Source organism: Argentina silus, assembly GCF_951799395.1.
Source record: "Argentina silus genome assembly, chromosome: 13".
Classification (NCBI taxonomy): Eukaryota; Metazoa; Chordata; class Actinopteri; order Argentiniformes; family Argentinidae; genus Argentina; species Argentina silus.
Genome location: NC_139667.1, coordinates 12,585,706 through 12,609,378, shown reverse-complemented (window position 1 = coordinate 12,609,378; position 23,673 = coordinate 12,585,706). Strand labels below are relative to the sequence as shown.

General features: G+C 46.1%; 1 protein-coding gene across 1 annotated transcript; it reads right to left on the bottom strand.

The window, feature by feature from the left end:
• Positions 1-2,240: 2,240 nt before the first annotated feature.
• Positions 2,241-20,523, bottom strand: disp2 (dispatched RND transporter family member 2; the record flags this gene model as incomplete). The annotated part of the gene is made up of 8 exons (XM_083683010.1): positions 2,241-5,747; positions 6,807-6,904; positions 7,314-7,429; positions 8,616-8,749; positions 9,377-9,500; positions 10,164-10,193; positions 10,658-11,098; positions 20,429-20,523. The coding sequence occupies 8 exons, from the start codon at positions 20,521-20,523 to the stop codon at positions 2,241-2,243; spliced, it is 4,545 nt and encodes a 1,514-aa protein (XP_083539136.1).
• Between the last annotated feature and the right edge of the window lie 3,150 nt (positions 20,524-23,673).

Below are 23,673 nucleotides of genomic sequence, written 5' to 3'. Positions count from 1 at the left end.
GACAGCTTCAGAATACCCCTGCTAGGCACATATGACAACTCATGTCAACTCTTGTCACGGTCAAAGCATCGAACCACATTCTCTCTCTTTCTCTTTCTTTATAAATAGATTACTCTGGGCTGCATACTGGACTGTACTGTACACCACATTGAAAACCATAAACACATCTCTGAAAACAATTTCATCACTCACAGTAAGGATTATGTCCCTTCTTGCACACAAAACACACACAAGCTTACATTGTTGACATGTAAAAAAAAATGACAATTGCAAAGATTTGGCACATGCTGCACTTTTAAACCATTATTCATATGGGTGTTCTGTCAACACAAACTTACATTTTAGCTGATGTTTCAGTTGGAGGTACAGTTTGATGAAGGTTTTCTGTTCAGCAATTTTGTTGATTAAACTTTTTTAATCACTCAGTAAAGAACTATTGATCATATTTTCCTACAAGAAATGTGACTCTCTTAGCACAGTGCTGTTATATGGATTATCTACCAATTATGGTTATTGATTGATTGATTGATTGATTGATAATTGATAATTCATGTGCATACAGAACTTTCTTGAAAGCCACCAAATTAATGTTACTTTTTTGGCATTGACAAATACAGCAATGAGTGGTATTTTCAGACATTGAAAAAATGTTACATAATGTTCATGACACAACACACATACGTCTGAGGTACAACTTTGAGTAACTGAAGGCCACAGCCTACAAAACCACTCCTGTATGTTGTTAGATGTAGAGAAGTGCCTCTTGGTGGTTGGTAGGTTAACATGCAGTGGAGGTAGAAATAGCAGGACAGGCTCAATGTCATGCATGGAACGGAATGAGGAATGGTATCAAAAAAATACCATTCCTCATTCCGTTCTGTGCATTATAATGAGCTCATTCTCCAATTTCTACCTCCACCAGCCTCCCCTGTTAACATGGTGGTGGTTTCCACTGACAGCATGAAATACTTATAGGCACAAACAAGTTTACAAACAAAACAGCACTTTCTCCTCATATACGTGTATCTAAAATGTCTTATAAAGTGTCCATCTTTTCTGTCCAATTTACATTAAAGTCCATGAATCTATCCAGATGGATATAGATCAGCAAGGTCCATACCAAGAGACGAAAACGCCAGTGATCATTCCTTAGACTTATCATTCCTTAGGCCTTATAATCCAAGTTCAGGTGTGTAGTTGCGATTTTCAGCAAAGTGTTCTTATAAATCCACAGGAGAAATATCAGGCACAAAGTAACACTGCGGGAATAAACAGCATGTGCAGTGACCATGTCAAACTGATGCACGTTGATTACCAGGCCCCAAAATAATCTTAAAGCTGCAGTAGGCAAGATCTTTTCATTATAGTTTGGTGAAATTGTCACTGCACATCGTCAGCTATCAGTATGTAAAATGTGCTTAGAGAAGATCCAGCTTCTATGACTGCCCCTCGCTCTGCAATCGCTCTCTCAAAAATGTCTGCGCTCCCGACTGGCCAGCTCTCTGCGAGGAGGCGTCCCGTGCAGGGATGTACGCGAATAATGAGATATTACTTTTCCATAATGTTTTTACTTTATTATAGAGAATTTCTTAGGAGTTTTGTCTGCAGGCAGAACACATGGAAAGCTAAAGAGAGAGCACACAAACACACACACACACACGCATGCACGCACAAAGCAGGCGGTGGAGCAGGGGGAGAAGCAACATTTTTCTTTTTGTTCGTAACATGCCTAATGTTTTTTCTTTACATTTTGTATAATGAAGGTTGTAAAGTGACTGATCACGCCAGATTTCCATCTAACTTAGCTCTATTACTAGTGAAGTCTGCTTTCTCCAGACTTGCCTACTGCAGCTTTGAAAGAAATGTTACTGAACTGTAAAGCAGTGGATCTTGATAGATCTGGATGAAAGTAAAGGTAATTGAATGAATGTTCTTTGCCTGGTAGTTTCTGACTAGTGAATCAAGCTTAGATTGGACTTTGACAAGAAACTGAACAGTCATGCTAAGATAGAAACGTAAACAACTCTCTGAATTAAGTTGCTCTTACACTTTTGTAATAACACTGTAATACTCTTGTAACAACATACTACTTAGATAGGGACTGTTCCTTATGTGAATGGGAACAGTCCCAACATGATCATATAATGTCAAAGCCTCTCAGAAGAGTAATTACAGCATTATTACACAAGCATAAAGCAACTTCATGTAAAGGGTTACCAATCTTTATTCTGAAGCCACAATCAGCTTGTATCCCTCTGCCCATCTCTTTTGATCCACACATCAGGCAGATCCGGCTTACTGTTTGGCAGGATCACCAGCTCCTCACTCTGGCTTGTACGCCCCCTCCCGCATCCCGGAGAGCCTGTCTCGTAAACAGTCTCTCTCAGTGACAGTCGCAGGGTGTCTCTCCTCCCATTAAGGTGCCCAGGCTGTGGCTCTACCTCCTCCTCTGCCTCCGCATCAGCAGAAGTCTCTGTGTTGGAGAGTCCTGGTTCTATGTCACTCAGACAGGTCTCGTTGGAGTCCTCCAGCCCATCGAAGGAGCTCTGAGACTGGCAGGACATCAGGCGTTTGTGGGGGTGGTGGCGCTGGGAGGGAATGTTGTCTATAGTGTTCTCTTCCTTGGAGATGGAAGGCTGGTCCATGGTCTCTAATGTCTGGCTGATGATGGTCCCCTCCATGCTGGAAGATGAGGACAGGGATGCGGTCCAGTGTTTGATCCCATCAGCCTGACCTCTGCACGTCTTACACAGCAGCCTGTCTTTAGCTAAGTCACCTGTGGGACCTACAGGCCGTAAGGTGTTCTCTTTATATGGGGACGAGGTCTGGAAAGCTGGGGGTGGGTGGCAGCCTTTATGGTGCCTGCTACAGATCTCCTCACTGTCTGCCTCAATGCTACCTCTCTCTACGTCCCTCCCACAGAACTGGATATCATCAGAGAGGACCGAGGGTCTGTTGGAGAGCTTACTGGTGCAGGTGCTGTTCTCAAAGCTATCGCTAAGTTGACAGGCTAGTGGCTGTAGCTCATACTGCTCAGGCTCTCTACCACCCCCTACATGCCGTGGCCTATGGCGCTGTTGGTTGGGGTAAAGAAAACCACCACCGCCGCCACCGCCATCTTTATTGAAATTCCTCCGGACTCTAGACCTCCCGAACGCCCCGTTAGCTGCAGAGGATGAGGCCCCTGGTTCCGCTGTGGAGCAGATGCCTTCGGCGACTTGTTCAGAGGAACACGGCAAAGTTATCTTTCCACAGTTTTTCTGAGGGCCGAAAAAGCAACACAGGGATTGGAAAAAGAAGGTGGCAAACCCACATGCTACACATTTCACCAGAAAGAAGAATATCCCCAGCTTCCTGAGCAACAAGGCAGTAGACGGCAGCATTATTATACCCACACAGCAGAAGGCTACGGTCCCTATTGCTACAGGGCAGCCCATCCTCTTCACAGAGTGGGCCACTCTTCCTATTCTATCAGAGTGCGGAGCTGAGCTGTAGGATATGCAGTAGTTGGCTAAGAAGTCAACCGACAGTCCAGCCGCAGCGGATATGAAGAGAGCCTCCACGCCACTCAGCTGCCATTCCAACAGGACTAAGAGGCCCACAGTGACAAAGACAGTTCCTCCCACGGCAGCAGTTCCGTAAACCGTCAGCGGAAAATTCCAGGTCGTCAGGAGAAGCAAGGCGAATGTTAATGCTACAGAGAAGCCAGCGATGACCAGGGTCTCTGAGCTTAGACACTGCTGTATGTCGAACAGTGTTAACTCGCTCACAAACCAGCCTCTCTCCAGGCCCTGCGGTGCCCCTGAAATCTCTCCATTAAACCATGACACAATGTTGTTGTAGAAAAGGGTGGTTTGACTGAAGTTAAAGCTATAGAGATGTATGGTTTTCAATACTATGACTAGGGCCACTACTCTGCCATCAGTTTCAAAGTACAGGCCTCCACTATTGGCCAGATGGCTCTCAGCATGTCTCTCTGCTACCATCATGCTGAGACACTGCTCAAACGTGCTGGGAGGGTAGGGGAAGGGAATATCATTACAACAGAAATGGAGAGCGTCTTCATTCTCCGAGCAACGTCGTATGGACACCCAGTGTATAAGCTGCTCAACTAGACACATGTTGTCCACATAACCCTCATCTTCGGACAACGGTAGAGAATAAAAGCTTTGGTTTTGAACTCTCCCACACAGGTCTCTAAGCCACACCTGTGCGTCCGGGCTACTCATGTTAAACTCTGGGTCCATCACTAGAGATCCATTACTTCTGGGGTTGAAGTGATCCCCGTTATCAGTAGGGATGACCCCCCAAACTAGGGTCACCGTCAGAGGCTTATCCTCCCCGTTCTTCAGCCGCTCAAACATGAACTGGTGGCGATACTCAGCGTCGTACCTCTCAAAGGGGTGACTAGAGCGGAATAACTGGAAAGCCCTGCTGTCCAGAGTAGGTAACTTCATACCAGGATCAACACATGAGATATACGTGCCCCCTGCAGCCAGAACTGCAAACCAACACACCCAGATATATCTGAACTTCACCACTCCACAAGGGAGGATTTTCAGGAAGAGTAGATTTGAGGTGTCGGCCAACCCTCGTTTTAACCCTCTCAGCTTCTGCCCCACGGTGAAGAGGCATCGCTTCCGTGAGCTCGTATCCCAGAATCCACCGGGGCTTTTAGTGCAGCAGGGCTTCCAGGTGGGAGCAGAGGCTACAGAGGTGGAGGACGCCACCGTGTGACGCTCGCGTAGAATGAGAGCGCAAGGCAGCCACACCAGGGAAGAGAGAGTATTGATTAAAGATGCGGTTCCCAGGTAAACAGCAAAACACCTGACCGCTGTTATGCTACTCAGGTAACCACAGAAGAAGGTGGCACTAGACGTGAGGCCTGAGGCCAATGTCAAATACCCAACTTCCTGGAGAGCGCGGTTAACTCTTTTCTCCAGGGAAGCAGGTGGATTCTGGGATAGCTGGAGGTTCCAGAAATCCATGAAGGTGAACGCTTGATTAGAACAGCTGCCTAATAGGACGAGAGCTGCTGCTAGGTTCAGCAGAGGAAAGAAGGTGAGCTGGAACGCTACTTTGTAGAAGAAATAGGAAGTCAGGAGAGATCCTGTGATTGCTACTATAGACAGAGTAGATATGAAGAGAGAGCGCAGATACAGAGCCATGGTAAAGAACAGGGAAACCACAGCCAGGACGGGGTAGACAGAGTCCCTAGCCAGGTAATACTTGAACAGCTTCTGCTTGATGCCTAGGTCCATCCCTGTGATGGTAGTGTTATTGTATGCCAGCTCGCGACCCTCAAGGTTGTTGATATAAATCTCCATCATGTGATCTCCCTTCTCCACAGGTAAGAACAGGAGGCTGTACTTCAGCGAGGGGACTTGGTATTCTATCGTCTGTGGGCCTAGGAAGTCCTTATCCACCAAGTAGTGTAGTATATGGAACACAGCGCGGGAGTGTTTACACCTGGTGGGCACGGAGGCACAGTTGCCATACTTGGGCCTCTCGGCGCAGGGCGCCACCAGGCTCCCGGCGTGGTAGTAGGGGGCGCAGTAGCGCAGGAGGCTCAGGGACTCAGTGACATGCTGGGGGGTCAGGCTGAGGCAGGACGAGGCATTGCTGAGCACAGCCAGGTAGTTCCCCAGTGACCAGCTGGGACAGCATCCTCCCCTGATCATTTCCCCGTCCACCTCCAACCTCACGTGCTGCTTGCACAGGTCCTGGAAGTGGGCTTGGGACCGAATCTGAAAAAGAGAGAAGAAAGATTTATATATATATATATATACACACACACTCTTATATGATTTATATATATATATATACACTTCTGTGTATATATACACTATATATACACACTTATTAGGAACACCTGTACACCTTCTCATGGTGGAGGTGGTGTAATGGTGTGGGGAATGTTTTCGCTCATCGCTTGAATGCCACAGCCTATTTGAGTATTGTTGCTGATCATGTGCATCCTTTCATGGCCACAATTTACCCATCCTCTGATGGTTACTTCCAGCATGATAATGCACCATATCACAAAGCAAAAGTCGTCTCAAACTGGTTTCATGAACATGATAATGAGTTCAGTGTTCTTCAGTGGCCTTCCCAGTTACCGGATCTGAATCCAATAGAACACCTTTGGGATGTGGTAGAATGGGAGATTCACAGCTTCAAAGTGCACTTGAAAAATCTGCAGGAATTGCGTGATGCAATCATGTCATCATGGACCAGAGTCAAAGGAATGTTTCCAACATCTTGTGGAATCAATGCCATGAAGAATTGAGGCTGTTTTAAGAGCAAAGGGACGCCCTACTCAGTATTAGTATAGTGTTCCTAATAAAGTGTTGCTGAGTATATATATATATATATATATATATTATAAATATATATTATAAATATATATATTTTTTAATGTATTTTTGTGTTATCTTTCTGTTTGTCTAGATATTAAAACTCAGAGACCCTTATCAGCATTTAAACACATTTGAAAAAGATTATTTAATTAGTAAATTAGTTCATAATAAAAATCAGGAAATTGACATTTCACATTCAACTTGTTTTGATCTACCCACTAAGGTTCACTATGTGAGAACAAAGACCGGCACACCATTTAAATATTTTAGGAATATCAGTGTGTGATCCAAAGATCAAAGATCCCAAGGGCCATCTTTTGCAGCAAACTATTTTATTTATTCAGTTAGTTCAATTCCTTCACTGATTTCATTAACTGGCCTGTGATGTTGGGTATGGTGGTGTTGTGTATGCCAGATGGTGCGCTGACTAAGCCAATGAGGACCTACCCTGGCCTGCTCCATCTCACACATGGAGTAGATGGCCTTCAGACTCCACAGACTAGCAGAGTTCCCTGAGCGGAAGACCAGCTGGGCGTAGCCCTCCCCTATAACACCACAGAAGAAGAACCACAGAAGGAGAACAACACATTAATCATCAGCAAACACTGTCTTTAATTATCTGGGTTGATATATAACAAGGGGGTTGTGGGGACTATTAACTAATGTTCTGTGTTTAACTGGAAATTAAATGAACATGAGGGGCTTGGGCACTGTCTTACAACAGATAGCGTGACTTCGTCCACACAGTAGTTCAGGCGAAGTGGCGTCACGCTAGAATGACGATACCTGACGTAAGACCATGATGACTAGGGTTGTTGCCCCTTGTGATGTAAGGGACCAGACCAACTGGGTTAGTTTTGATTTACTGAAATTGTGTCTGCTTTTCTGTGAAGTGTCTTATGCATTTTAAATGAAGTTTGATTTGATTTGATTGTTAGTTAGTTGGGTGCCTACCTGGAGTGTCACAGAGAAACGTGTCCTGAGCTGAGTCTCTGTCCAACATCCTCCTCAGCCTCTGTCTGGAGAGGTCCTGGGTTCCACTGGCCTCCCCGCCACTACCATCTCCATAACTTTATAGACGTGTATACACACACACACACACACACACACACACACACACACACACACACACACACACACACACACACACAGCAGAGAGAGAGAGAGAGAGAGAGAGAGAGAGAGACAGAGAAAGGTAGTGTGAGAGAGAAACAGAAAGAGAGAGAGAGAAAGGCAGAGTGTGTGAGAGAGAGAGAAAGAGAGGTAGAGTGAGAGAGAGAGAGAGAGATAGAGTGTGTGTGTGTGTGTGAGAGAGAGAGAGAGAGAGAGAGAGAGAGAGAGAAAGGTAGAGTGTGAGAGAGAAACAGAGAGAGAGAGAGAAAGGCAGAGTGTGTGAGAGAGTGAGAAAGAGAGGTAGAGTGAGAGAGAGAGAGAGAGATAGAGTGTGTGTGTGTGAGAGAGAGGGGGGGGGGGAGCTTCTGTTAGCTCAGGTTAGAGAGATCCATGACAATGACAGCAGAAGCAGCACCCCAGGCAACAAAGGACATGCGGGCTGCCTTTACAATTCATTAAATCAATTACTCTATTTGACCACATTTAACACATGGAGAAGACAAGCTGTGGGAATGCCTGCGTAATAATGAGCTGCTTCTAGTTTCATGTTTTATTGGGTTATTTCCATTCTAGATTGATTGCGTTCAATTGCAGCCATGTTTGTGGGAACAATAAAGCTTTTTTTTTTGCCTTTGAATCCTCCGTCTGTGGTCGTGCCTGTGAAATGTGCCAAATTCTTGCCCGTGTTAGTGAGTAATTACAGAATCTGGGCAGAGGATGTGTGTGGTGTCCTGTGGTTCTCCTTTGTTGTCGTTGCCATCTTGTGCTCTCAGGGTTGCGGCAGGGGGATGTCATCCATGTCTACACAGTACCAACCCAAGGGCTATGACACTGCCTATAATGAAAGGGCTCTATATGTTTTGGGATACATACCAGTAGAGGCTGGTGGAGGTAGAAATTGGAGGACGGGGCTCATTGTAACACGTGTGTTTGATACCATTCCTCACTCCATTCCGTGCATTACAATGAGCCCCGTCCTCCGATTTCTACCTCCACCAGCGTCCCCTGACATATACAGTGTTAGGGACTAGGGTATTCTAGGTGAAAATGAAAATTCGACGTTTCGACAAAAAAGACATTGCAGTACAATGAGCCCCGTCCTACGATGTCTACCTCCACCAGCCTCCCCTGCAGTAGGCCTACCTCCCTGCTGCCTTGTCCTTGTCCTTGAGCCGTGGAGGTGCCAGAGAAAGTGTTCCCCCTGGGCCTGTGTTCTGGTGAAGCTTGGTCAAGGCAGACTGACGGACACCTATGTATGTCCCCCGAGGCTCAAATCCCTGCAACATAACACACAGTAAACATCAAAGCTCATGGAACAACAACCTCTCCTGGTAACCACTGAAGCAGGGGGAAAACAATGCGCTGAATTAATAAGCATGTGGGATATAATGCAGGGTGTAAATTAATTAAGTCTGTTTGGGAAATGTTAGGAGAATGAAAAGGACTTATGCTAATGCTTGTTTAATGACATGTAATGCTGAGAGGGATGCTCTGGAAATGAGGAGGGGATTGACAATGATAGTGCACCTTATTGAAAGTGGTGTTCATTCTGGGGGGGAGGGGGAGCATGGGATCTTAGAATTATGACATGGTATGGTATCCAGTATTTTTCCAAGGATATTTTCTTCTCTGACACAATGTTCTCACAATGTATTGATGTACAGTATATTGTACAAATAGTAAAGTAACCCATTTCAGAGTATGTCACTGGAAATACCATCTATTTTGGTTCATTCGACAGACTGCAGTCTGGTTGAAGTGACATGGTTGATTAAACCCTAAGCTGAACCAAAAATGACATTTTGAAAGATGTTACAACTGCAGGGTTATTGAGGGGGCAGAGAGAGACAGAGAGAGTCTGACAGGGATCTGGCACACAGAGGGAGCCCTGGCCAGACACTCACCAATAGTGGGTCAGAGAAGTCTGGCAGAGGACCAATCAGCAGGCCGGCTAGGGAACATCCCAGGAGGACTAGCGCACATCCCACGAGCACCGCCAGAGGATATCTCACAATCACCTGGGAGTAGCTGTCAACGCACACCACAGAAGAAAACAATGAAGAAGAAGAAAAAGAAGAAGATGAAGAAGCAACTGTCAACCACCACCACAGAAGAAGGAGGTCTCAGTGACACATCCTCAATAGGCTGTCATGGGCCTAATAGGAACATCCTCTGAGGAAAATGGTTGAAGCATTGTGCATTGAAGTACTGTAGAATGTTTGATGTTGGTACATGAGTAGTAGGCCTTACTGTCTACCAACACCACAGAAGAAGAATGAACTGTCAACCACCACCACAGAACAAGAGGCTCTCTCAAACGCTCATTCCTAATGGGCTGTCAGAGTGAAGATAAGCGTCACATTCAATGGTAAAGTGCCCTCTTAGAAAATGGATCAAGCATTGTGCATTGATTGAAGTGAAACATTTAACTTATGTGCTTATGCTTTTGAAATATAATGTAAAAGCTGCCCTGACCGTGAATAGGCCACTTATACTTGAATCATGCAATTCTCTTTCAACCAGAGGATCATGCGAGCTACAACGAAGCTCTGTGAATCTGAATTTGAATGTGGTTGTCAAGGATGTCCAGTCAATGTCTAAATGACTGTCATGCACTGTAATACATTGGATGTGATGGACATGTTTATGGACATGTTGCTTTAACATAATGATCTTGTCATGAATACTGACTTTCTAGGGATCCAGTAGAGTCCCTCATCCCTACAATGGGAACAAAATAGTTTTGCATTATTGACCTTGTTTTAAGGGGAGATTTTGGGAGATTACGTAAGTACCGTACAGCATGGTTTCAGATGTGTCAGGGGAGGCTGGTGGAGGTAGAAATCGGAGGACGGGCTCATTGTAATGCATGGAATGGAATGAGGAATTGTATTACACGTCCTCCGATTTCTACCTCCACCAGCCTCCCCTGATATGTGCTTTAAGAAAATTGCCACCAACAGGGGAGTTGGCTAAAACACATACAGATCTGGGACTGCTATCTGCTATTATCTGTATTCAGTAAGACAATGGTGTGGGGTAGAGTTGCCCCTGGGTGCTGGGTTCATGTCAGTTCTTAATATTACCCTCCCATGGGTAAGGTTACCATATGTAGAGGGTAAGCTGATCCTAGATCACAACTAAGAGGGCAACTTCACCGCGGAGTATGTGTTAATAACACACACCTGACCGTCACTATGTGACGCTGCGTCCGCTTGTGGGCCCCGCCATCTTGTGACCCGTGCAGCCAATGGCAGCGGACAGCATTATGACACGACGCCACGTGGGCGGGGCTACAGCTATGACCTCCGCCAGGTGGCTTGACGCTGCCGGCCCCGGACGAGCAGTCCGTCCGAGGGCCAGCTGTGATTGGATGAGAGTCCGGACAGGCGTTGTTTTTGATGGGCTTGTGGTGGGTGCAGCAGTGACATCGCCTGGGCTGCGGCGAATGGTAGGCGCAGCCCTGGGCGACCTGGTGGTAGAGCTGGGAGGAAGAGGAGGAGGAGGGGCGAGGAAGGCTGCTGCAGCTGTCAGACGGGTCCCCGTCCGGTTGGATCAGAGTCACCCGGGCCTCGGTGGAAACGCTGTTGCTGTCAGGAGGGCACAGAGACACCTCTGGGATCTCACTGTGGAGAGGAGAGGGGACAGGAGGAGAGGCAGGGGAGAGGGGAGAGCGAAGGCAGGGGACAGGGGAGAGGAGGTAGGATAGGAGGGGAGGGGAGGCAGGATAGGAGGGGAGGGGAGGCAGGATAGGAGACAGGGGAGAGGAGAGAGGAGACAGGGAAGGGGAGAGAGAAGGCAGGGGAGAGGGGAGAGGAGGCAGGATAGGGGAGGGGAGGCAGGATAGGGGAGGGGAGGCAGGATAGGAGGGGAGGGGAGGCAGGATAGGAGACAGGGGAGAGGAGGGAGGCAGCATAGGAGACAGGGGAGAGGAGAGAGGAGACAGGAGAGGAGGCAGGGGAGAGGAGAGAGGAGACAGTGGAGGGGAGAGAGGAGGTAGGGAGAGGAGAGAGGAGACAGGATAGGAGACAGGGGAGAGGAGAGAGGAGGCAGGAGTGGAGACAGGGGAGAAAAGAGAGGAGAGGAGGCAGGGGAGAGGGCAGGGGAGGAGACAGGAGAGGGGAGGAGAAAGGGGAGAGAGTAGAGGAGACAGGGGAGGAGGCAGAGGAGAAACATGTGTGTTTATACCATTCCATTCCATGCATTACAATGAGCCTGTCCTCCGATTTTTACTTCCACCAGCCATCCTTGGTGGTTATGTGACACGCCTGAGCTCACCTCCAGCTGTCATTCTATCCAGTATAAAAGCACCCCAATATTTCTGACGAGACAACGTTTCAACCATCTCCCTCACAACAGCTATCATTTCTTACCCAGATACGAGTAGGCAAACAGAATTAATTGGGCTGAGGAATGGGGTCTGTGTAGCGTATTGTTGCAGTGCTCCAAGGCCCAATTAGAGGCAGAGAAAGCGGTTCTGTCAGCCTTGGCTGTCAACACGCATAAGACTAAGACAGAGCCTACGAGGTGGTGGGGGGTGGGAGTGGGGGTGGGGGGGGGTACAGTGTGGACCTGATCAAGGGTGACTGATGGCACCCATGACTGTGGCAGAAGTGCACAGCACAGAGGTTTGGGGGTGTGGATATGTGCTTCTCTTCCTCAGGGTTTAATGTACTGTAGTATGCAGTATGCCCCTATGGAGTAGAGGCTGGTGGAGGTAGAAATCGGAGGACAGGATCATTGTAATGCATGGAAGGGGATGGTATGTCATTGTAATTCATTCCATATCATGCATTAGAATGAGCCCGTCCTCCGATTTCTACCTCCACTGGTTTTATAATAATGTTACCAGCGCTTGTTTATGTGTGTGCAAGGCTAATTGCGTGTAAAAATTTTATAATGTTTCTGTTCTATTCTATTCTATTATGTTCTTTTCTATTCTGGAACTAATGCGGAACACTAGCGAGCTGAGCTGAACTGAATCATCACCACTAATGAGCAAGACTGTATTAACGACAGGAAACAGCAATGAATCAGAATCATTATTCACTGAACTATGAGTAATATTAATTTCAAAGCATTACCGTTATCAAGAACAGGACTGACCCAGACATTCACGCAGAGTGTTATCTCAACATGACTCACCAATTAAGGGGCGAGAAAACCAAAACAGAACAGTGTATTGCAGTTGCAGTTGTCACAGGTTACAGGATCAAGTGGCACTATGGGTAGTGCAGTCGTCTGTGTGAAAAAGGGACATGATGGGGGTCCCTGGTCAGACACATGCTTTGTTGTTTCACTGCCAGGTGGACCGAGGCTCACTTCCTGCCTTATCACCACGGCAACCGATTAAGTAAACACAGACCATAGGACCAGCCACTCAGGTGGCTTGTTTACAGAACCAACCTTCTAGGAGAGATGGCTGAGCAGTGCAGCAAGAGCTGAGTCACCACAAGGTAATAGTTTGTGAGGTAACGGTTAGCTGTCGAGTACCAACTGTGAGCAGCGAATCATTTCACAGCTTTACAGAGTGACATCACACATCATATAGAGGGAGCTGTATTGTTGTCAAGGAACATGTCTTTGGCATAGTGGTAGTCAACAACCAACAACACACGTGTTTGATACCATTCCTCATTCCGTTCCAGGCATTACAATGAGCCTGTCCTCCGATGTCTACCTCCATCAGCCTCCCCTGGATAGGCTTACAGATCTAGGACCAGGCCAGGAGCTTTTATACAAGCCAATCCTACGCAGCAGATGAGCAGAACCACATCAAGATGGCCTGTTTGTTTAGACTCGGGGAACCAATGCGTCTCACTCATGGTGGGCAGCTGTGACGCATCGCCGCCAGCTTGCCTCACCAGACTCACTAACAGGAAAAACACGTTGGTTACGGTTCCGTTTCCAATAGGGCCATGAAGACTAGCCCTCATACCAGCGGAGGCTGGTGGAGGTAGAAATCGGTGGACGGGCTCATTGTAAAGCATGGAATGGAATGAGGAATGTTTGGAACATGTTTGATTCCATTCCTCATTATATTCCATGCATTAAAATGAGCCTGTCCTAAGATTTCTACCTACACAGCCTCTCCTTATTATTTTTTGTTTCTTTCAATTCAATTAGACCTGTCATGTCAAGCTCTCATATTGGATTGTCTGTTTATGGTATTGCAATGGAAATGGAATGGTAATGGAGGTTTCTGTGGTAACAGGTTTCTGTTGACATGGGGACTGTCCTGAGGGGTCTCTTTCTCTCTGAGAAGTTCCAAACATCAACAATCACACAGACCACTGACGTTTTGTCAAGAACATTCTAGCCATGGGCTACATACTTCATCTATAAAGCACATTTCATACACAGATGCAATACAGTGCGCTTTACAAGAAGAGTAAATAACTATAGCCTTGCATGAGGTATGATAGATAACTGTAATGACAGAAATGCTCTCCTGAAAAAGAGAGGTGAGAAGTCAATAAATATTAGTAATGAGAATTACTGCATTGTGTCTGATATCGTCTCATAATGATCAGGTGCCATTACCAGTCATTTTCTATTAGATGGAAAAGAAATTGTACAGATAGACGTAACCTATTATGAAGACATTATAAGGCATCATACATGGCTACAGTATGAAGAGTTATAATGCATTAGTGTCCAAACAATCCACATTCTTTTTTTGTGGGTTGTTTGAAGTATATATGATTTAGGAATGGTATTGTTTCATCATACAGTATGGCAGAAAAACAAGCATCTGAAGTGAACCTTGACCCATCATTAGCCAGGTCACAGACTTTTCAATCATGGCAGGAAGAAGTTTAGTGACTAAACTTGAAGTGCACATAAAGACTGACACACATGTCACTTTCAACCCATGAAAATAACCACTGATAAAATATAAATGCTGAGCCAATACCCAAGACAAGGGAAATTATCTTTGGCAAATGATTTGTTTATATAGAAATGTACTCACATATACAGAATAGACACCCAAATGAGGTGCTGACTAATGGGAAATACTGTAATACTAAAAATAAAGACAATTTAATGTATTCATTTGTTAAATTAAAGTCACAGCAAGAGAGAAGACTGCAACATATATGGACAAATAAAGCCTTTTTTCTAAATGGAGTTCTGGTTGGCACTGAGAGCGTTGATTACCTCAGTAACAAAGAATGCAATAAAGTTCTATTTATAGTCCTGTTGTACTATTTCTCCAACATACAAACATGATGAAGCTATTGCTGGGTCAAATAGAATTGACCTGGATTAGCCGCGCTTTGAACGCGTTCCCCCAAACCGGACAATTTACTGGTTTACGTTTAATCTGTGACTGTGTAAATCCTGATCGCTCTGTTATTAGTTTAGTTGATTCGCAGTTAGTTGAGTTCGTGGAGAAGTTTTAACTAATGGTAACTGCACTTGTCTTCTTCTTTGATTCTGATTAGCTCCATGCGCTTGACAGAGCGTCGTCCACCGCCAGTGGGTGAAATACAGATTAGATTAACAAAAATGAATGCATGCATTTTTTAATGTTTTTTTTTTAAGTCTCGGAACCCTGTGAGGATACTTTTTTTTTTTTTTTTTTTTTTTTTTTTTTTTTACATTTCTAGCATTAGAAGCGCCTTGATTGTCATTTGGTGAAAGATGTTTGGTTTCCCGCTGAATAGTAACACAATCGAAAACGTAATTTCAAACAATAACGACGTCATATGTTGTTATAGCAACAAATAACTCTATCTCCATGGAATCATCCAATACGTCACAGTAGACTTCTATATTCTACAAAAACCAAGAAACGATTAATGCATTTATAAGACACATTTTGCTGATGAAGAACAGACGTGTGACAATTCATTCTGCGGAGTTGTTCAATTGCATGCTTAATTAGCTCTGAGAAATAGGTAGGGGTCTATTTTTTGTATTCATTTTTACAAACTTGATTTAAGAAAAAATCATAATCTTTGAATACTGTACCCAATTTAATTTGATTCTCTAATAGAATTATCACTTAGGCCTAATGTAATGTTGTCTGGAGATCTTACCTGCAGCAATATTGACTCGACTGTACTGTACAATAGCTCAACTATCATCTGGCTTGATCCCACCACCTCAAGACCACCCCGGTTCCTTTGGACTCTACTGGTCCCTCAGCCCAGAGGCTACTATCCCAACCCTCTCCTGCTCCATCTCCCTCTCCATCTCTTCAACATGGCAAACTCCTCAGGTGAAAGGGTCTCTTCCTAATATTGTGTTTATCTTGTGGAATAAATATGTATATCTAGCTACTACTGTCCAACTGCTGCTATCTGTTACCATATTGTCCTTTATCATACTGTTCTTTACTATCTAACAGCTGTTTCCTCTTCATTGACAGCTCGGACCTCGGCTGCAGATGGAGTGATAACTGCGAGCTCTGGAGGTATCTGTGCGCCCTGGGAGCCCAAGGTGATGGCCGTGAGGCCCAGGATGAGACCTGCTGGTCTTCTGGACAGAGTCTTCAGAGTCTTCAGGAAAGAATCTTCAGGACAGGTGATGGCGGTGAGGCCCAGAGTCGAGGTGATGGCAGTGAGGCCCAGAGTCCCGGTGTTGGCCGTGAGACCCAAAGTCCAGGTGATGGCCGTAAGGCCCAGAGTCCAGGTAATGGCCGTGAGGCCCAGAGATCAGGCCCACCACACCGACCAGGCCCACCACATCGACCAGGCCCACCACACCGACCAGGCCCACCACACCAACCAGGCCCACCACATTGACCAGGCCCATCACACCGAACAGGCATACCAGGCGGACCAGGCCAACCAGGACTACCACACCAACCACACCAACCACACCAACCAGGCCCACCACATTGACCAGGCCCACCACACCAACCAGGACTACCATACCAACCACACCAACCAGGACTACCACACCAACCAGGACTACCACACCAACCACACCACATCGACCAGGCTCACTACATCGACCAGGCCTACCACACCTACCGGGCCTACCACACTGACCAGGCCCACCACATCGACCAGGCCCACCACACTGAACAGGCATACCAGGTGGACCAGGCCAACAAGGACTATCACACCAACCACACCAACCGGGACTACCACACCAACCACACCAACCAGGACTACCACACCAACCCGGACTACCACACCACACTGGGAGCCCATGGTGATGGCTGTGAGGCCCAGGGTGCGTCCCGCTGGTCTTCTGGACAGAGTCTTTAGAATCTTCAGGAGACAATCTTCAGGACAGGTGATGGCGGTGAGGCCCAGAGTCCAGGTGTTGACTGTGAGGCCCAGAGTCCAGGCCCACCACATCGACCAGGCCCACCACACCGACCAGGCCCACCACATCGACCAGGCCCACCACACTGACCAGGCCCACCACACTGACCAGGCACACCACACCGACCAGGCACACCACATTGACCAGGCCCACCACATCGACCAGGCCCACCACATCGACCAGGTCTACCACACCAACCAGGCCCACCACATCGATCAGGCCCACCACACTGAACAGGCATACCAGGGCGGACCAGGCCAACCAGGACTACCACACCAACCACACCAACCACACCAACCACGACTAACACACCAACGAGGACTACCACACCAACCAGGACTACCACACCAACCAGGACAACCACACCAGCCACACCAATCACACCATCCAGGACTACCACATCAACCAGGACTACTACACCAACCACACCAACCAGGCCCACCACATCATCCAGGTCCACCACACCAACCAAGACTACCATATCAACCACACCAACCAGGACTATCACACCAACCACACCAACCAGGACTATCACACCAACCACACCAACCAGGACTACCACACCAACCACAACACATTGACCAGGCCCACCACACCGACCAGGCCCACCACATCTACCAGGCCCACCACACCGAACAGGCATACCAGGCGGACCAGGCCAACCGGGACTACCACACCAACCACACCAACCAGGACTACCACACCAACCACACCAACCAGGACTACCACACCAACGAGAAGTACTACATCAACCAGGCCCCACCAACCACACTAACCAGGCCCACCACATTGACCAGACCCACCACACCAACCAGGTCTACCACACCAACCACACCAACCAGGCCCACCACATCGTCCAGGTCCACCACACCAACCAGGATTACCACACCAACCATACCAACCAGGACTACCACACCAACCACACCAACCAGGCCCACCACATTGTCCAGGTCCACCACACCAACCAGGACTACCATACCAACCACACCGACCAGGACTACCACACCAACCAGGACTACCACACCAACCACAACACATCGACCAGGCCCACCACACCGAACAGGCATACCAGGTGGACCAGGCCAACAAGGACTACCACACCAACCACACCAACCAGGAGTACCACACCAACCAGGACTACCACACCAACCACACCAACAAGGACTACCACACCAACCACACCAACCCCACCAACCAGTACCACCACACCAACCAGGACTACCACACCAACCAGGTCTACGATACCAACCAGGACTACCACACCAACCAGGACTACCACACCAACCACACCAACCAGGACTACCACAACAACCAGGACTACCACACCAACCAGGACTACCACACCAACCAGGACTACCACACCAACCACACCAACCAGGACTACCACACCAACCAGGACTACCACACCAACCACACCAACCATGGTTGATACCATTCCTTTTTCCATTCCATACATTACAATGAGTCCACTGATTTCTACCTCCAGCAGCCTCCCCTGCCTCATATTGTATGTAGCCCAGTCTGCACTGCCCAGCATGGAGGAGAGCAGCAGCATGTACTGCAGACTGCACAACATGTTGATGAGTTATCCACTCTCGGGGGGGGGGGGGGGGGGGGTGCCCAACACATATGTATTGGACACTAATGGGGTTGCCCACATTGTTGTAATTGTGTATGATGTATGGTTGCAGATCGTGTTTATGCAGGGCTCCCTTGTAAAAGAGACCCTGATCTCAATTGGACTCCCTGCCAAAATAAAGGTTCAATAAAAACACATTAAAATTCCTATGGGAGTAGCTGGTTTGTTATGGGGGTGTGTGACCCCCCCCCTCCCTTCTCTTGAACCCCTGTCTCACCCTACAGTGTTACTACAGAGGTCAAGTGCTACAATTAAACACAGGTGTTACTCTGGGGATAGTGGTAGATATTATTAGCCATTAGCCATTACATCTGTCGTGGAAGGTATCATTCAACTAAAAGATTGCTTTTCTCAATGACAGCTTTTCATAGAGCCACGGCACGCAAGCACAGAAAGGGCAATTTGTGGAGCTGATTAATTATTAAAAGGAACATTACAAAAATACCTCAAGGAGGGGGTAATCAAGTTGCTGCCCACAAGCTCTGAAATAACTACCTCAGAAATAGCCTCTCTCACAACTGAGTTAACATAGGGAGAGCACTACCCACAATAGAACATTGGTAGGCTATTAAATGTGTCTTTAAAAGGATTTTTGAACATGGTTATCTTTAACGATGACACTGCTCTTCTCTCTCGCCTCACTTAACCACTGGAAACAAAAGCACAGAAGGCCACATTTTATTCATGGTATCAGCTTCACTGAGTCCGAATTCAATCAGTTCAATCACTTCCCTTTTCTTAACCCCACAACACATACAGCCTACAGCACAATTCTGTCAATTACAACACTTCTATAATCCAAGTCATATAGTTCATAGCAGGTCATTACTGAACTGTTTATCTTATCATCTGCCGATAGTTACCTAATCCACAGACGCGTACAATATACCAACTCATCATCAGTATCAATATTGACTGAGTGGCCTCACCGTGGATATCACATCTAGGAATAATACTATTAAGTGAATGTCAGAAGAAGCTGGTAGAGGCAGAAATTGTCATTTCCTCGTATGCACTGCACTGTGTGCGTATTGATCAAATAGGTATTGATCAAATAAGTATTGATCAAGCCAATAGTCGCAGGGACCGAAAGCATATAGAAGGATCAGGGAGCATGTGAGGCTTGCTGAAACCATACGGTTGTTGTTGTTGTTGCTACAGTAGCAAGCTACCTTATATGACCACTGCTGCCTGCAAGGCTGCTAGGCTGGGGCAGAAGGCTCTGGACTGACAGTCAGGTTGACAACTCAAACCGCACAGCCTCGGGCACCGTGGAGGTTCTTGTGGGCTTTTGTTGTGGTTTCATCTGATATAATCTCACATGACCGTGTCAGCAAACTGTCATGTTTTGAAGCAGCGTTTTGGGGATTCAAGCCCCCCCTGGAGCAGCATTATGCTGACTGAGATGTTCTGCAGGAGAGAGATGAGGAATACCAAACATCTCTGGATCTCAGGAGGCTATGGATGAAAGTAAACGGACGATGTGAATTGAATAGATTAAGTGTTTTTCTTTGCGGATCAAATCACATGTTACTTCATATCATGTGTGATTATAATCAATACATCTAATCAATACATGGCTGTTGATGGAGTCTTTTGAACACAAACCTAAGAATTAATATCTGGGGAAAAAAATGCATTGATTTTCACAGTACACAAACAAACAATACAAGCAAAATAAGACAGATCCCCCTCCAGCATATGGGATTGGCTTCTCTTGTTTGTTTCACATCCCATAGAAGGAGAGCAGTGAGAAAAGTGCGTGATTTTCATCATGTCAGGTCAGGTGGAAATCGGATATTTTATGGTGTGAAATCAAAACATCACAATTGACACAACTGCCAAAAAAAAAAAAAAAAAATCACACAGGACAATTGATTGATGTATTGACCAGAGACATTGCGACCACAATTGAGGAATAAATGAACCCATATACATTTACATTTTGGAATACAGTAGCCTAATATTCAATCAGTTGACAGGATTAATTAGTGCACTAAAAGGGTAACTCGCACTTAATGAAAAGACGTACCTCTGACAAGCCTCTTGTGCACGTCTCTCAGCCCGTGCAGGAGAATCCATGACTATAGCATCCGTGCTTTCCCCGGTGATAGAACAATCATCCATTCTGTATTAGCTTACACACCTATGTCACCGATAACACCTCATAGAAAAAACGCACCAGATGGAAAATGCTTTTCATCACACTCATGTGCACGACACGGGGAATGGTGATATCTGTTTTTATGCCACAACGCCAAAAGGATGTTTGAGTAAATCTACCACAAACTGGACTCCTATTGGCCGACGCGGTGTGACGCGCTCCTCTGCTGTTGAGGACACTGCCCGCCAATAGAACGGTCGCTGTCCAACCGACGGTGCTCCTGGCAGATGTGTGAAAGATAGGACGTATCATCAGTATGTTCTTACCTGTGCATAAACCATGTACTAATATGCCCGTTAAATTGCAACAACATGTCTCTATTGATGATCATTGAACTGACAGTTTTAGTTTAGTTTATTAGAATCCCCCATTAGCTGTTGTAGCAATTGTAGCAGTCCACACCTAACAAAAAAGCACACGACACAGTTCAGAACAGTTATAGACAAGAGCAACACAGTTATAGACAAGTTATAGACAAGAGTAACAAAAACAAAAAACACAACACAAAAACAAAAACAGAAAAATGAAAGTCATATGCTGTTCGAACACCAAGAGACAGCATCGCATGAACTTGTAGGTCTGAATCATTTATCAAAGCTGCAAAAATGCAGTATAGTTAGTCGCATAACTATTCAGGACACACTAAGTAAGCCTTAGCATGAGTAATATTTCACAGGTTTAGAACACAAATTCAGAGCGTGCCCACTTATTAAATGATAGCTCACCTGTTATTAGCACTCACAATACACTTATTAGCCTATAACTCTGTGATATTTTGTCAATGTTTTCACATGGTAACTATACTCTGGTGTTGGTTGTGCATTAAAACAGCTACCGCTGCAGCTCCCAGGCAGTGAAGCCATCAGGTGACCCAAGCCCATCTGCTGACAGATAACCAGTGAAACAGGACACCTGGGAGAGAGTGCTGCTGCTGCTACTCAGTCTCCATAAAGACTCATCCAGCCTTCTCTGATGTGCCACATCACTGGAACGGTAGCTGGTCTGGGTCTGATGAATCATCACTCAGACACAGGGGACTGGTGGAGGCAGAAATTGGACAGACTCATAGTAATTCCTCATCCCGTTTCATGCATTACAATGAGCCCGTCCTCCGATTTCTGCCTCCACCAGCCTCCCCTTCTACCTCCACCAGCCTCCACTGGTCAGACACCTCATCAATGATGCCCTCTCACCCATTGTCACAGCCAGGGGGAAGAGGAGACATGATCAACGGTTCTTTAGACAGAGGTGGTGCTGCGGTCTCAGGATTATACCATCTGAAAGCCTATTTAATCAAGCACTTGTCTTTGAATCTAAATGAATCATGATGTTCCAAGCAGTCCCTGTTTTAGAGAAAACCATCCTATTTTAGCTCTGTAGCAGCCTGATGTGTCCTCTTGTGCTCTGCTCTCAGCTTTTAGTTTTTAGGGAAACCTACGCAGAGCTAACCTCTTAAGCTGAATGCTTTATTTGACTAATTTCTACCTAAAGACCCAAAATAAACTCTAATCAAATGCAAAAGCAGGATGCCATTTTATAGGTAACACACTGACGTTTTGTGTGGATATGCTCAAGATCATAGTTCAGAATAACATACTACACATGATAAGGAGATAAAGTAAACAATCCTCAAATTAATAGTCAAATTATATGTCATCTCTCCTCTCTCTCCCATCCTTCCTGTCAATCTCTATCCAAATAAAAAGCAGAAATGCCCTAAAAACATATTTAAAAAAAAGTCAAATTAAAGCATAATTTGGGCCCAATTGTGGGCCTGTTCGGCTTAAGAGGTTTTTAATATACATGTATCAGCATCAGAGGACCAGTAATGCACTTGACAAGTGAATAAAATAAATATATTTTTCACCAGGGGAGGCTGGTGGAGGCAGAAATTAAATTCTATCCATGCATTACAATGAGCCCGTCCTCCGATTTCTGCCTCCACCAGCCTCCCATGATTTTCACTTCACGGATGGCTTTACATTCTGTATTTCCTTATCTGCTGGCGTTGAGTTGTAGGCTACTGTCACTACATCCAGTCTTAGGATAAGCCTGTAAGTTGTGATCATGTTGCAGTAGTGTAGCTAGCTAATGCCCCATGCCGCTCCCTCCATCCCCATCCTTCCCTCTCCCCATCCCTCCATCCTCACCCCTCCCTGTCCCCCATCCCTACATCCCCTAGCCCCAGCCTCCTCCCCGCCTGCTAGGCTTTGTCTGCACTGGATTAGGGGTGGTTCTCAACAGATAACCATGGTAATTTCCTGTGGCAGATCTCTCCCAGTGAGTAGCGAAGCGAGGGAAAGGGGTTATTTCTGGTCTGCATGCAGCTCAGGACTGGGAGGATGATGTGCTCTAATATAGAGGAGAAGATACTGGAGGAACCTCAAGGCATGATGCTGCTGACTGATGTGATGTGGTTAGCAGAAAGCAACAAGGCGTGTTATTTATCAAATGATTATTCATAAGATGGACCACATTAACTGGAGGTTCATCCTAGTGGATAATTGCATAAGAATGAAAGTGGAAACAATCAGTGGAGGCTGCTGGAGGTAGAAATCGGAGGACAGGCTCATTGTAATGCATGGAATGGAATGAGGAATGGTATCAAACACAAGTCCATTCCATGCATTACAATGAGCCCATCCTCCGATTTCTACCTCCACCAGCCTCCCCTGGAAACAATATTTCATTATTCTTGATGAACCTCCTTCTCATTTGACTCTGACAATATGGCTTGAGGACAATTGACAATAATCAGAGAACATTGCATTTATAACTTGTGACCTGACTGTTTCTGTTGCAGTGTTGTCAGTGCTCAGTGAGACGGAGAGTTCAGCCTGTAGGCTATGTACTGTCATGAATGCGTTCTATTGTTCACATGACATTTAGACACATGTAGGTGCTCTGCTGCCACCTGTTGAACTGTTTGAGTGTGTCAGAGACGTCTGTATACAGCGCTATCACAGACTATTATGATATATGCTGTGTTTGTGTGTGTGTGTGTGTGTGTGTGTGTGATAGAGATCCAGTTGTGACCAGTTGTACAGAGAAGGAGAGAGAGAGAGAGAGAGAGAGAGAGAGAGAGAGTCTAAGAGTGAACAATACATAACACT